The 14896-nt window shown below is 46.0% G+C and overlaps 2 protein-coding genes across 3 annotated transcripts in view; one reads left to right on the top strand and one right to left on the bottom strand.

Annotated features, from left to right (window-relative positions):
- CD19 (CD19 molecule) overlaps positions 1–4260 on the bottom strand; it is a 110526-nt gene extending 106266 nt beyond the window's left edge. Inside the window, exon 1 of the mRNA XM_029607109.1 lies at positions 4068–4260. Within this exon, the coding sequence (XP_029462969.1) occupies positions 4068–4101 (34 nt within the window). The 5' untranslated portion in view covers positions 4102–4260. The remainder of the gene's footprint in view (positions 1–4067) is intronic.
- Positions 4261–4754: 494 nt separating this feature from the next.
- The window catches only part of RABEP2 (rabaptin, RAB GTPase binding effector protein 2), a 62201-nt gene continuing 52059 nt past the window's right edge, over positions 4755–14896 (top strand). For both annotated transcript variants that reach the window (XM_029607106.1, XM_029607105.1), the window contains exon 1: positions 4755–4879. In XM_029607106.1, the coding sequence (XP_029462966.1) occupies positions 4825–4879 (55 nt within the window). In that variant the 5' untranslated portion in view covers positions 4755–4824. The remainder of the gene's footprint in view (positions 4880–14896) is intronic.

The following is a 14896-nucleotide window of genomic DNA, read 5'->3' as shown; positions in this document are numbered from 1 at the left end:
TAAGGTGGACCTGGCAGCTAGGACCGCTCTTTTAAGGTGTTCTGAGGGTCTCGGTAGTGCACTCTGCCACATACCCTCCCCCTCAGCTCAATCTTACTCAATTGAGCGTCTGCCCTAGCAGGGGTAGGTCCCTCAGTCGGACCCTGCTATGCTTGCTCGAGGGCTCTGTCTTAACTTGGGACATCCTCCTTCCCAATCTGATTCATGCCTGTCTTAGGGTACAGGATTCTAAACCAGGAAATACCTTGTTCTTTAACCCCTGGGAATTATTTCTGTCTAGGATACCTTCCTCTTTTACCGAGGTACTCGTCCCCCGGTCTTTTGGGTTTTTAGATAAGGCTTGCTCATAAAACCCCCAACCCCTCTTGGTTCTTTGGGCAGCTCACCCTGGTTAGCCCCAGAGTCAAACTCCCCGGGACGTCCTGTTCACAAGGCAGCTTGTCCTCTCTGGCCTGGACTTCCAAAAGCTCCGTTTCCTCGTCACTCCTGGCTTTCTCAGTCTCTTTCGCTTGCTAATGGGTAGCAGTCCAATTTTCCCCCAAACCCATTCGGCTTCTCCTGCGCCTGGAGCACCTTTGGGAGTAGGACACCTGTCTCCGCTGCAGTGCTTTCCTCTTGCTTTGGCTTTAGCTCCGTGGCTTCCTGTGTCGCACCGCCCCTCACTGGGTGGGGTTTAGGCCATGCTAGGAGCCTGCTGCTCTCCTGTTCACAGCATTGCACGGGAATTCTGTTCTCCCTCTGAAACCCGAACCGGCAAGTCCCATCGTGTGCTCCCTCGTACCTGGGTCAGGTTCACCGTGAGTCTTATTCACAGGTCTTCTGTGTGCTTCTCTTGTCATCCAGTGGAGCTGACCGTGCCCTTCTAGAGTTTGTTCCAGCGTCTGCCCCCAACAGAGCAGTTCCTGATTTCTCCGGCCCGTTGCCAGGGCCCCCCTGTCGCACCTTCCTTAGGCCCCTCTCCAGGATAATCCAGGTCGGGCTTGATCATTACTGGCTCCACTGATGTTTTGCCGGGCTTCCCTGGAGTGACCTCCTTAGGGCCACTGTCTGGGGTGCTCTTGGTCAGTCCCGGTCATCCCTGGCTCCGCTTAGACTTTGCCAGGCTCCATGGTAGCACCATCTTCAGGCCGGTCTTTGTGCTCCTCAAAGGTGCAACCCCAATCAGGCGACTCACAGGGCTGCTCCGCCCCCCTCTGCTTTCAGGCCAATCCAAAGCCTGCTCTGCGCCAGAGAGGTTATGAAAGCCACGTTTGCTTCAGTCTTCTTATCGTAGGAAAGCTGGCTCTCTATGAGGCTTTCCTGTAATTGCTTTTGCCCCTGCAGGAATTTTGAAGGCACAGGTCCATTTTTTTTTCTCTCTAGTGCCAACCCAGCTGCCTGGGATTCAGAGGGCCCCCACCCTGCTTCATTTTCTCTTTCTTTGTAGCCAGAGCACACAAAAATGCTGCTTGTTCAAGTGAACAAAAAAAAGTTTGTTTTTTTCCTTTTATTTATGTATTTTTCCACAAACAAATCCCCCTGCCTGTTGGCACTAATTAACTGTTTAATTTCCCTAACTCCAGATGAAGCCGGTCTTCTTGGCCTGTTAAACTACCCTTGAAGGCCCATTAATTTTCTTTTCTCTTCTTTTTCTTTTTGTCTTTCAATGTACTCCTTTGCCTTAGTGTAGCTCTGTATGCTGCTTGGTGAAATTAAAAGGGGAAAATGATCAATGTGTGGAGAGAGATGAAGAAATGGTGGAATATATTTAAAAAATACTTCCGTTTGGTATTCACAAAAGAAGACCCTAGAGAAGGACCATTGGTGGAGATGGGGTAGATGAAACTCCATTCACAGAAGAGAATGTATGGGAAGAGCTGGGAAAACTGAAAGTGGGCAAGGCCATGGGGCTGGATGAGGTTCATCCCAGGATACTGAGGGAGCTCAGAGGTGTGGTGACAGGTTTGCTGTGTGACCTGATCAATAGATCCCTGGAAACTGGAGTGGTGCCGTGTGATTGGAGAAGAGCGGTGGTGGTCCCGCCTCACAAGAGTGGGAGCAGAGAAGAGGCTGGAAACTACAGGCTGGTTAGCCTCATCTCGGTGGTGGGAAAAATAATGGAGACTCTGCTGAAGGAAAGGATAGTGAACTATCTGCAGTCAGGAGGATTGCTAGTGCAATAAAAAAGTTTACCAAGGACACAGAGGACAAAATAGACAGTGTATTTCTTATGAATAATAGGCTAGACACGAGGCAACATGGATTCACCAGGGGAAGGTCCTGTCAGACAAATCTGATTGATTTTTTTGATTGGGTGAGTAAAGAATTGGATCGAGGAAGAGCGCTCGATGTGATCTACTTGATTTAGCAAAGCTTTTGATACGGTCCCGCATAAGAAGCTTGTGAATAAAATGAGAAGCTTGGGAATGAGCGCCAAGGTGGTGGCGCAGATTACAAACTGGTTGACGGACAAAAGTCAATGTGGGATAGTAAATAGAACTTACTGTGAAGAGAGTGTTAAGCGTAATGCTACAAGGTTCAGTTTTGGGACAGGTTATGTTCAATATCTGTTCAATATCTTTGTGAGTGACACTGCAGAAGGGATAGAAGGTAAAGTTTGTCTATTTGCCAATGATACTAAGATCTGCAATAGATTGGTCACGCCAGAAGGAGTAGAGAGATGTGATTTAAGGAAGCTTGAACAGTGGTCGAAGATATGGCAGCTGAGATTCAATGCCAAGAAGTGCATCTGGGGTGTGGTAATACAAAAGAGCAGTATGTGATGGGGGTGAAGGGCTGTTGTGCACAGAGCAAGAGAGAGACCTTGGGGTGATAATGCCTAGCGATCTGAAGACGGCGAAGTAAAGCCAGAAGAATGCTGGGCTGCATAGAGAGAGGAATATCTAGTAAGAAAAGGAAGTGATAACCCCCTTGTACAGGTCCTTGGTGAGGCCTCACCTGGAGTACTGTGTTCAGTTCTGGAGACTGTATCTGAAAAGAGACAGAGGCAGGATGGAGGTGGTCCAGAGAAGGATGACCTAAATGATGGAGGGTCTCCATCAATTGACTTATGAGGAGAGGTTGAAGGACCTAAATATGTATACCCGGGAGGAGAGGAGGTGCAGGAGAGTATGATACAGACTTTCAGATACCTCAAAGGTTTTAATGATGCACAATCAAAACACCTTTTCCATTAGAATGAAATCAGTAGAACTAGAGGTCACAAAATGAAACTCCAGAGAGAACGACTCAGAACCAACATCAGGAAATATTTCTTCACAGAGAGGGTGGTGGATGCCTGGAATGCCCTTCCGGAGGAGGTGGTGAAGACAAAAACAGTGAAAGATTTCAAAGGGGCATGGGATAAACACTGTGGATCCCTAAAGGCAAGAAGATGGAAATGAAGAAATGCGTGCATGGGGGTAACTTGCTGGTGTGGCGGTTACTACCCTTAACCAATAAGACTTCATACTGTTGATGCATCTCCATCAGTGTTCTCTGCTTCACCAGAGGGGGGAAAGATGAAAAGGGAAATTAGATTCAGACAGCAACCAACAAGGACATTGAATTTTGTGGGCTGGGAAAACAAGCATAGGGGTAGCTTGCTGATGCAGCTGTTACTACCCTTAACCAATAAGACTGTAACTCTTAGTGCAACTCCAACATTGCTCTCTGCTTCAACAGCAAGAGGTAACGGGAATTGGACTCAAACAGCAACCAACAAGGGCCCTGACTTGTATGGTGCAGTAGATACTACCATAAGCTTGCTGGGCAGAGTGGATGGACCGTTTGGTCCCTTTCTGCCGCATTTCTATGTTTTAAAAAAAATTCTCTCTTTCTTCAGTTTAAAGCATAATTTCTGCCAGTGTAGGCACTTTTAACAAATTTCTTTATGTCACTTTCAGGAGGCTTGGACTTCTGCCTATGCAGTGCTTAATGCAGAAAATCCCATGGCTGTAAAAAGGCTTGATATAACAAACAGGAGAGAAATCAATGGAAAAGTCATTTTTCCACAATTTGCTTGGTATATCACATTGAAATTCCCAGGAAAAATAAAATTAAAATTGAAAACGAATGTCCCTACTCACCTGTAGAACCCCACAAAGTATTAAAAAATATCATCCATGCCACTACCAAACCATCTCAATCGCTCCTAATTGCACCTGAAAGAATCCCAAAAGTGCAACCTCCTTTGGTTTTGCCCCTTTGGAATGATCAGCTGGCGGCGGCCGCAAGCTGAATTTTAGCCCAAGTCATGGAAGGGCTGGATTGGGATTTCCTTTTTCCTTACTCTTCTGTGAGAGAGGGGCTGGGATTGGAATTTATGCTAATTTAACCTCTTTTTGTTTTTGCTACTATGTGTCCAATATATGTATTTTTCTGGATTAATAGATGTTATTAATAGAGGAAGTAAATAAAGCACAATGTAGATAAGGGGAGGCGTACAAACAAACAAGGTGTAATTAACGTCGGGGTTTTTTTTTGCAGCTTGGAGAAAGCTCTGCACTCAGTAAAGGAATTCCGAGAGGATCCGGGAAGAGCCGGAAGCCGGAGCACCGCCAGAAAGAGCGGCCAACGTCAGCAGAGCTTCTCCGAAGAAACCCGACAGCACTCGGCTCCCGCCCGAGAAGCCGGCCGCTCAGCAACCCGGGAACACGGGGAGAGGCGTGGCCAGCATCCGATTTTCCCGGGTAAGCGGTACCAGGGGGCGTGGTCATTCTGCGAATTTTCGCTAGAGGGTGGGGTTGCCGGCAGAACTTTCCCTGCGGGGCGTGGTCCGTGCCGGATAGCTCCCGGGCTGAGCAGGAAGTGTCTCCAAAACTGACCCGTGGCTCTTGGGGCGGTATGGCTGCGGCGGCGATTCCCACCTCTGGCGAGGAGCAACGGCAGCTCCAGGCTGGTAAGAAGCGCAGGCGGCCGATACGGGAGTATATCGGAAAGCCAAATCAAACGGAGTGATATTCCGGTGGGGCTGCTACCTCTGAATAATGTGCGCATTCTGTGCATTATCTGTGTTTTTCGATTTGAGTACATGAGGGCTTGCTCCTTTGCTCTATTACAAATTATGCATTAGCTGTGCTATTCGATCTGTGTAGGTGAGGGTTTGTTCCTTTTCTATGCGTACAGATTAATTTCTAAGGTACGTCACCCTTGGTCCAATATGAAGAACCACAATGTTATGGTGTATGTTGTAAATATATATATGCCCTGATACTATTTGGTAAATTTCTCACGTTGTGCTGCATAGCAATTGTATATGTTCATGCCTGTGTATATGTAGTCCTGTTGCACCCTTGCTTTCTCTGATCACACTTTTCGCCAGTTCTCTGAACAGTGCTACAGGTCCTGAGTGCTGTTCTACCGTTCATGATTGTCTGCATCCAAGCTTTCTATTCTTCATAATTATTAGCAACAACTATACCTCCACTCTTTCCTTCCCAGCAAGAGAACGGAGGGGGGGAGGGGTGGGGGTTACTGCTGCTGGAGGAGGAAATGTATAAAGTACACACACCCCCTTGACACTTTGCACGATTAGACAGATATGTTACTTTGGAGACCACCAAAGTGCATAAAATATTATACAATATAATAAACCAAAATATTTATTTATAGAGTATAAAACCATGAACAGTAAGAAAATGCAATTATGTAAAGCAGTACTACTTTCACTAGATCACAAATGTAAGTTGCAACATTCTGGTCCAACCACTAGAGGTCTGCATTGCATGCCGAGTGGCCACCATGTATATCTCGGTATTTCGAATAAATCAGGTACTGTTTACCAGATTTCACAGTAGGACTGAAAGTAAACATCACTTACGAGTATGTATCTCTGAGGTCTCAACATAAAGAGCTGTCAGCTCGATACTGTAAGGTGCGGTTTGAGATTAACTCGCTGTGGGCGCACAATTGGGACGCGTAAGGCGATCCTGCGATACAGTCTCCAGTTTCACGCGTCCTTAGCGCTTCTTGAAACCGACCCGTAACCTTTCCCGCACGCAGCATGTAAATGATATGTAAATGAACGAATTAGCTATTTAATGAACGAATTAGCTATTCCCTCCGATACTGTGACGCGCGCTCCGACTCGCTTTTTTTCCCTGTCGATTTGCCGCGCGTTTAACCTGTTAGTTTACCGCCTACCCCTACCCCTGCGATAGAGGCAGGAGTAAGGGTAAGCGGCAAACTTTCCCCAGCCCCCGCTCACCTGCCCTGGCCGCGTCCATGGGTGCCGGTCTCTGGGGTAGCCCCAGTCCTCTCCCTCCTCCCGAAGCGAAAAAAAAATCCACTTCGGCAGCCCCCCTTCGGCGGAGACGGTAGTGTAAAGCGAGACGGACCACGGCGGAGACGGCACTGTAAAGCGAGACAGACCGCGGCGCAAGGAGAGGAGGAGAGAGAAGACGCAACTTACTCCAGCCAGCCCTCCTCCGGACAGCGGCTCCTCTGCCGGCGAAGATAGACGTCCGAATGGGTAGGCCCCTCGTGCAATTTGACCTCAAGGCGTGACGTCATGACGTTTGGCGTCACGGCATGCGACGTCACGCCTTGAGGTCAAATTGCACGAGGGGCCTACCCGTTCGGGCGTCTATCTTCGCCGGCAGCTGGGAGGCAGAGGAGCCGCTGTCCGGAGGAGGGCTGGCTGGAGTAAGTTGCGTCTTCTCTCTCCTCCTCTCCTTGCGCCGCGGTCTGTCTCGCTTTACAGTGCCGTCTCCGCCGAAGGGGAGCTGCCGAAGTGGGGGCTGGCTGGAGTAAGTTACGTCTTCTCTCCTCCTCTCCTTGCGCCGCAGCCTCCCCCCCCTCCGGACATCGGCGACGACCGCGGCTCCTGCCTCAGCCTCCAGCTGTCAGACAGACGCATCGCACGTGGGAAAGCGGCCCCTATGCGTGCAATTGGCTGCTCAAGACGTGGCGTCACGACGTTTGGCGTCACGGCATGTGACGTCACGTCTTGAGCCGTCGTCGCCGATGTCCGGAGGGGGGGAGGCTGCTTTTCGCGCCCTGCTTTGGGAGGAGAGGAGAAGGGACTACCGTAGCAGGCCCGAGCCTAGGATTGCCCGTCTCTCCCCTCGCTCTCTTGCTACTTTTTCGGTTTTGTTTTTTTGCTTCGGGAGGAGGGGACAAGACTGGGGCTGCACCGGAGACCGGACGCGGCCAGGGCAGGTGAGCGGGGACTGGGGGAAAGTTTGCCGAGCATCGAAGAACATAACTGTCCACTTCCTGGTACCTGTCATTTGAAATGACATTTGAAATGACAGATACCAGCGTGGACGTGAAGCGTTAGGCCCGCGCACCCAGGATACTGTATAGGCGCTCTATACAGTAAAATGGGTTGCACGGGCCTAACCTTCGCCTAACGCTTCGCAGACGCGGCATGCATTTGCATGCAATTTGAAGAGAGTATCGAGCGGTAGGTGAAGAGAACTGTGCGTGCGGGGAACGAGGGTGCGCCTGGCACTGCCGCACTCTTTCTAAAGCGGCATAACTCAAAGGACTAAATCCTGTCATCCTAATGGGTGTATTTGCTCTGATAATCAAAGCTCCCAGCAACTTAGAATCTGACAAAAGACAGAGCATAGGACCCATCTAATCTGCTCAGCTTTATAGACCCTTCCTCTCCCTCCAAGATTAAACATATTTGGCCCATGTTTTCTTGAATTCTGATACTGTCCTTGTCTCTACCATCTCCTTAGCTTTATTTTAGATTTTTATATTCTGCTTTTCACACTTTTTTCAGCATTTCAAAGCAAATTACATTCAGGTACTGTAGGTATTTCCCTATCCCCAGAGGGTTTACAATCTTAACGGGCCAGGACATGAACTCTCTATTGGACGTGCGTTTTTGACGTGCTAGCGTTACCCCTTATTCAGTAAGGAGTCGAAAACATGCGTCCAACCCCCCCGAACCTAATAGTGCCCGCAACATGCAAATGCATGTTGATGGCCCTATTAGGTATTCCCGCGCGATTCAGAAAACAAAATGTGCAGCCAAGCCACACATTTTGCTTTCAGAAATTAGCGCCTACCTTTGGGTAGGCGCTAATTTCTTCGGGCACCGGGAAAGTGCACAGAAAAGCAGTAAAAACTGCTTTTCTGTGCACCCTCCGACTTAATATCATGGCGATATTAAGTCAGAGGTCCCCAAATTTACCAAAAAAGTAAAAAAATAAAAAAAATTTGAAGTCTGCTCGTGGGTCGAAAACCGGATGCTCAATTTTGCTGGGGCTCGAGAACAGACGCCGGCAAAATTGAGCATCCCCGCTGTCAAACCCGGGCCTAATTTGAATAGTGAATTGCATGCACAGGAGAGTCCTACGGACTTTACTGTATCGGCCCATAAGTTTGGAGGGTAAAGTAACTTTCCCAGGGTCACAAGGAGTGACAGTGGGACTTGAACCGTGGTCATAGCCCATTGCTCTAACCACTAGGCTACTTCTCCACTCACTCCTTTAACCATCATCCTATGACCCTTCATTCCATAGCTTCCTTTTCATTGAAAGAAGCCTGCCTTCTGTGCATTTATTCCTTGGAAGTACAGTGGACCCTTGACTTATGAACTCAATTGGTTCCAGAGAGCTGGTTGTAAGTCAAGACTATTTTTTCCTTAAGAAATAATGGAAATACCCATAATGCATTCCAAACCTCCCAAAGCACCCCTTACCTAACCATTTCTATAATAAAAAGGGGTTGCATAACGTGTGTCAGAAACACCAATAATTTCCTAGTGTAATCACCAAAAAGTTATAAAATGTGCCTAGCCTACCAGAAACAACAACTTCATACTGTACTCACCATTCAAGTTGACATCTTTGGCTTGGAGTAGGGGGGAGGACAAAATGGAAGGTGGTTATTGTTCGGAAGGAGAGTCCCATTTCATAAGAACATCAGGAATCTGGCTCTCTGGTGTCCTTTCTTTCCTTGGGAGAGTCTGTAGCCCACTAGGACCTGCTTCTGGCTCGCTTGCTCTCAACCTTTTCACAACTAAAAACTGGTCTAAGGTTGTCTGTTTCTGTCTTTTCTTCAACACTGTTTTGTAGTATGACATGACATTATCATTAAGCAAGTGAATGCAATGATTGGCTTTTCCTCTATTTGGGTGGGTCTTCTCTACAAATGTTTGTAGCTCTGACCAAAAGTGATGTTCTGCAGGGAGAAGAAATAAGAAAAAAATAAGAAATCTAAAAAAGTGTACAACAAAAAAAACCCCAACAACCCCAGACACTCATTTCCCCCTCCTCGCCACTTCTGAGCACATCTCTGGCCTCCCAGCATACTCATTCCTCCCCTCCTGATACTGTACCTTGCCAGCTGAGTGCTGATCCGCGATGCTGTTGCTTGCTGCAAAGCCTTGCCGGCTCTGTCCACGTGCGCCTGAGATGGACAGGCCTCATTGGCAGCAGCAGCACCAGCCAGCCAATTGCTGTAGAAGTCCCTCCTACCAAGACCAAAAAATGCGATTGGCAGTAACAAAGAACCAATTACAAGCAATCTGTGAAAAAAAAAACAAAAAACACGCGCGGCACGAGTGGCATTCGGGTATTAACTCGAAATCTGGTTGTAACTCAAAACCGGACGGACAACTTGATCGTAACCCAAGTTCGTAAGTCAAGCCAGTCTAAGCTCAAGGGTCCACTGTACATAAGAACACAAGATTTGAGGGGGTGCTGTGTGATGGAATCCAAGATGGCAGCTTAACCTGTTAGCTCGTCTTCCTAGGTCGCTCAAAACAGCTAAATACTGTGCGTCTTTGGAAGTTTACTACCATCGCTGGGCTCTATCGCTCCAGTGCACTGCCCAGATGGCAACTAGGCATAAAATTGCAGACCTGCGACAATTCTCGAACAACAAATTGCAAGACGACTCGGCTGCCGTTGAACCTGAGAAGGCTGCAGAGATTTCTATGGAGGAGGACATGCAGGAGCCTGACCAGGAGATAGTGGCGATACCGGACGATCCAGACCTTCTGACCCGCACCGAAATGAGACAGTGGTTCCTGGATTCACGCAGCGATATGAGACAACATAAACAGGAACTCCTGCACCCCAAAACAGAGGTAAAGGAGAATTTAGCTTCCCTCGGACACCGAGTGGATGACAGGGATACACGAGTGGATGGCCACGCGGCAATCATAAATGTGATGATGGCGCACCAAAAGCAGCTACGTACTGATCACCATATCATTGAAGAAAAGATTGAGGACCTGGAAAACAGGTCCAGGAGAAACAATTTACATATTAGAGGTGTATCTGAGTACTCTGACATGGCGGTAGCACTAAAAATTTGCATTCATCTTTTAAGTCATCCAGATGAAAGGGGAATGGATAATGATTCTTCGGCCGCCATGATGCTAACAATTGACAGGGCGCACCATGCTTTAAGCCCAGGGTCATCATTTTATGCTTCTTCAGTTTCACTCAGAAATCGGCGATTTTTGAAGCAGCAATGAAACAATCTAGCCTGAAACGGGAAGGACACGATATCGCTATATACCAAGACCTAGCACCCGGTACGCTCAGGAAACGATTTGAGCTTCAAGAAGTTACTAAATCACTTCGTGAAAAGCAGATCCGGTATCGCTGGCTCTTTCCCTTCGGTTTGCAGTATGTGGCCAAGGGGGGTCACTTACAAAAATTAAAACTGTCTCTGAGGCGCAAGAAGCCTACAAGCAAGCAGAAATGGCTATTGATTTCTCGATTGCTACAACTGCCACACCTGCACCCAAAATGGATTTACAGCCCAGATGACAGCGAAACGGCAAGATTAAGACACCACTCGGAGGAATCGCCATCGGCAATTTCTGACCAGGACTGAGCTTGTAGAAGACTATTACTGGGCCTCACTTCTGCATTGTAAGATAGACAGATGTAGTAAGCCGCCCTAATTATTAAGTTCTGAGCTTATAGCACTAAATGCATCTTTAAGTCTTGGTTGTGCCGCAATAGTGATTTTGTGGGAAACTATAAATATGTTTTGAGGTGTTACGTTGTGGCGTTACCACTATTGTGTTTCTGTTTTAAAAGAGTGACTGGGGGGGGGGGGGAGGGGCGCTTCTAGCACCATCTTGTTCTGGAGGAGAGCCCTGCCGGGAAGGTCAGGAAGGCCTACACAGAACCTGTGGATAATAATGCAGAACAGAGAGCTACTAACGATTTATTTGACTGCTGTTGCATTATCGTCTATTTTTGGATTATCCTTTCCATCATTTATTAAATTTCTGTTTGTTTCTGGAGTAGTAGATCTAAATTATGAATAAGATATGGGTATTATCTATTAATATCAAAGCTGAAAGACACTTATTATATAATTGAGGATATACAAAGTTAGCATAGTCTTCTTACAGGAGACACACTTAAAAAAGCGTCATGAATACTTTATTCGCCGCCAACGTTTTCTGAAAAATTCTTCGCGACCAGCACGGTCCATATTACGTATACCAGGTGGCTAACTTACTCTCTAACTCTCTTGTTTGTAAATGTCTATCCCACTATGCTGACCCAAATAGTCACTTTCTTATCCTCAAAATTAGAATAGGTGTGGATGTCTGCACTTTGATGTTAGGAACATAAAGATTAACCAATCAGAGCCCCTTTTTCCAAAACCCTAGTAAAATACTAACCAAGCAAGTAGAAGGGACTCTAACAATAGGAGGAGATTTTAATTTAACATTAAACCCCAAGCTGGATAATTCTAAATCGCAGACTATTGTTAGTTCTAGAGCCAGGAGAGAACTTCATACCTTTATGTCCCACTGGAATCTGATTGTGTGGAGACACCGATTCCTATCATCCAAAATTCATACCTTTTTCTCTTCCCCACATGATACTTATTTGTGAATTGATCTTATCCTTATTGATAAAACTTTAATAAGCAGGCTATCGGGGGGAGACATTGGAAATATATCCTGGTCAGACCATGCACCAGTCTGGCTTGACTAGTTATTAGTGAATAATAATTGTTTTTAAAGTGTTGGCACATAAACGAACAACTGCTCCAAGATAAACCCTTTTGCAAGACATTTGGGGAGAACCTAAAGGAATACTTTCAAATTAATACTAATCATGAACAATCACCAGGAATAATATGGGAATGCTCTAAAGTAGTAGCAAGGGGATGATTAATATCATATGCAGTGAAGTGTAAGAGAGAACGGAAGAATGGAAGGGATCAGCTAAACTCTGAAATTACACGACTCTTGAGACTACAAATGCATTCTCCTGCCAAATCCATGTGATCCCAATTGTGAATAGCCAGAGCAGAACTCCAGCCCTTGATAATTCCATAATAACTCATCAACTTAATATGCTTAAGCAAGCACACTATGAAGGGGGGAGCAAAGCTGGTCGGCTGCTAGCACAGAGACTGAAAGCCCGACAGGCCCAAAATGTTGTCATGAAAATTAAAAAACTCACCGAATGTGTTTCAAACTCTGCGGCTATCAGGGACTGCTTCATGGATTTTTACAAATTATTGTATACTAGCAATAAAACCATAACACATGGGTCCATTATGGAATACTTAGCAGCATCTTTTCTCCCACAGCTTATCTGGATTGTCCCACATCTACCCCCGAAGTGCTCATTGCTATTAAAGACTTGAAGACGGGCAAAGCACCGGGGCTAGATGGATTCTCTGGTCTTTACTATAAATGCTTTGCTCAAATCCTGGTCATGCCTTTAACAGAAATGTTTAACTCCTTGAGGACAGGAAAGGATTTGGCTACTGGTTCCAACATAGCTGGGATCACAGTAGTTACGAAACCAGGACGCGATCCCTCTCTCTCTGCAGTTCCTATAGACCCATATCCCTAATAAACCTTGACTTAAAAATATGGCCCGGGTTCTGGCAGGGCACTTAAACACCATCTTACCCACCCTAATTCATCTCGACCAAGCAGGCTTCGTTCCCAATCGCTCTGCGACGGACAATGTTCGCAAAATAATAGACCTGTTATGGTGAGTTCAGGAAAACAGGGTACCAATCATCTTGCTTTCTGTGGATGCAGAGAAAGCTTTCGATATGATACTGTCCTTTTTTTGTTTCAAACAATGCCAAGATGCAGTTCGGACCATTTTTTCTTAACTGGCTACAGAAACTATACAATTTACCACAGGCCCAAGTTAAAGTTAATGGTGGATACGGCAAGCGTTGTTCTCATAGAAAGAGGTACCAGGCAGGATTGCCCACTGTCACTCCTCCTATTTGCTTTATTTTTAGAGCCCTTTAATTACAGGATTCGCAATTCCACGAATATTTCAGGAGTTAAGAGAGGAGGCATGCAATTTTAAACATTCTTTATTTGCAGACGATATTTTATTCACTCTTACAAATCCTGATGCCTCTTTATAAGGGGTCACTATTGAACTGGAAAACGTTAGTGCTGTCTCTGGATTCAAGGTCAATTTTGAATGTTAATCTTGGTAACGATACCAGTAGCTCTTTTTAAAAGATTGCTTTCCCTTCAGGTGGGCCACCAAATCCTTAAAATATCTCGGGATCCATATTGGAGATCTATTTACATTAAACTGTGACCCATTAATCAAAAAAGTGGAAGGGGATCTGGGTAAGTGGGACAGAGACACTTTCTCCTGGTTAGGACGAATAGCAGTCATCAAAATGAATGTTTTACCAAGATTCTTGTATTTGTTAATTACCATCCCCACTTATTTGTCGGCCTCGGTACTGCAGGTGTGGCAAAAAAAGGTTTTTTGATTTTTATCTGGAGGCACAGACCTCCCAGAGTCTCCAGACAAATTATGTAGCTTTCTAAAGAAAAGGGAGCCCTGGGCGTCCCAAATCTCCATTGGTACTACGCGGCTGCCCAATTATGGACAATCCTTGCTTTTCATAGAAACCTGACAGTCAAAGCAGTGGATGGCTATTGAGCAAGCCATGGTAGGAGAACAACCATCGTTGGCTATGCCTTGGCAACCCCGCAATACATGGCGACAATTGAGGTGTTGGCCCACTACGCTAAATACCACAATGAGAGTGTGGAGACAGTGGAGAGAGAAATTAGTGGGCCGCCGTACATATTACCCACTTACACACCTTTTTCATAATGTATCCTTCTCAGTGGGTGTACACCCGAGAGCATTTCAAGAGTGGAAAGCCTTCGGAGTAATAAAGGTGGAGCATATATTATCACTGGGTGATATGTTACCTCTGAATACCTTGAAACTGCAGCACTCTGGTTGGGAAGTAACTATTTTGGAATACGCTCAAATTAGTCATCTCATATTGACACATAAAAAATCTCAAGCTTTAAGTTTAACCAGATCACTGTTTGAAAATTATTGTGCACAGGTTGATAAAATTAGAGGTTTAATTTCCAAGCTATATAATCTGTTGCAACCTAGAAATAGTGCCTCACATTCTTATATGCAGGCCTGGGAAAGGGATCTGGGAATAACAGTAAGGGAAGAAGCTTGGGATTTGATTTATCTAAGTGCTCGGGAAAAGGTCCATTTCCGGTCATATTCAGGAAAATTGTGTTAAACTTTTATATAGATGGCACTTGGTCCCTACTAAACTCTGCCACTTCTCTTCTTACTCTAATAAATGTTGGCGTAATTGTGGAGGATTAGGCCCTTTATATGCATATATGGTGGAACTGTACGAAAATAATCCCACAGCTATTCAAAGTGGAGATGAGGTTAGAAGCTCTGAGTCTGTTACTGGGTAGACCAACTGCGGGACTCGAATCAGCCCCGACAACGTTTTTGCTTACAAGTAGAGATTGCAGCGAGAAGTGAACTCGCCTTACTTTGCAAACAAACTGAACCCCCGACAGCACAGGCAACTATTAAGCGCTTATCTTTCTATAGCCAAACGGCACGTTTAACAGCACTTAGACATGATACCATTTCCACATGTCATAACATTTGGAACCCTTTTCTAGAGTGGCAGAAATGTCAAGGAA

This window comes from Rhinatrema bivittatum, chromosome 6 (genome assembly GCF_901001135.1).
Source record: "Rhinatrema bivittatum chromosome 6, aRhiBiv1.1, whole genome shotgun sequence".
Classification (NCBI taxonomy): Eukaryota; Metazoa; Chordata; class Amphibia; order Gymnophiona; family Rhinatrematidae; genus Rhinatrema; species Rhinatrema bivittatum.
Note: the sequence above shows the minus strand (reverse complement) of the source record. Positions and strands in the feature narration are given on the sequence as shown.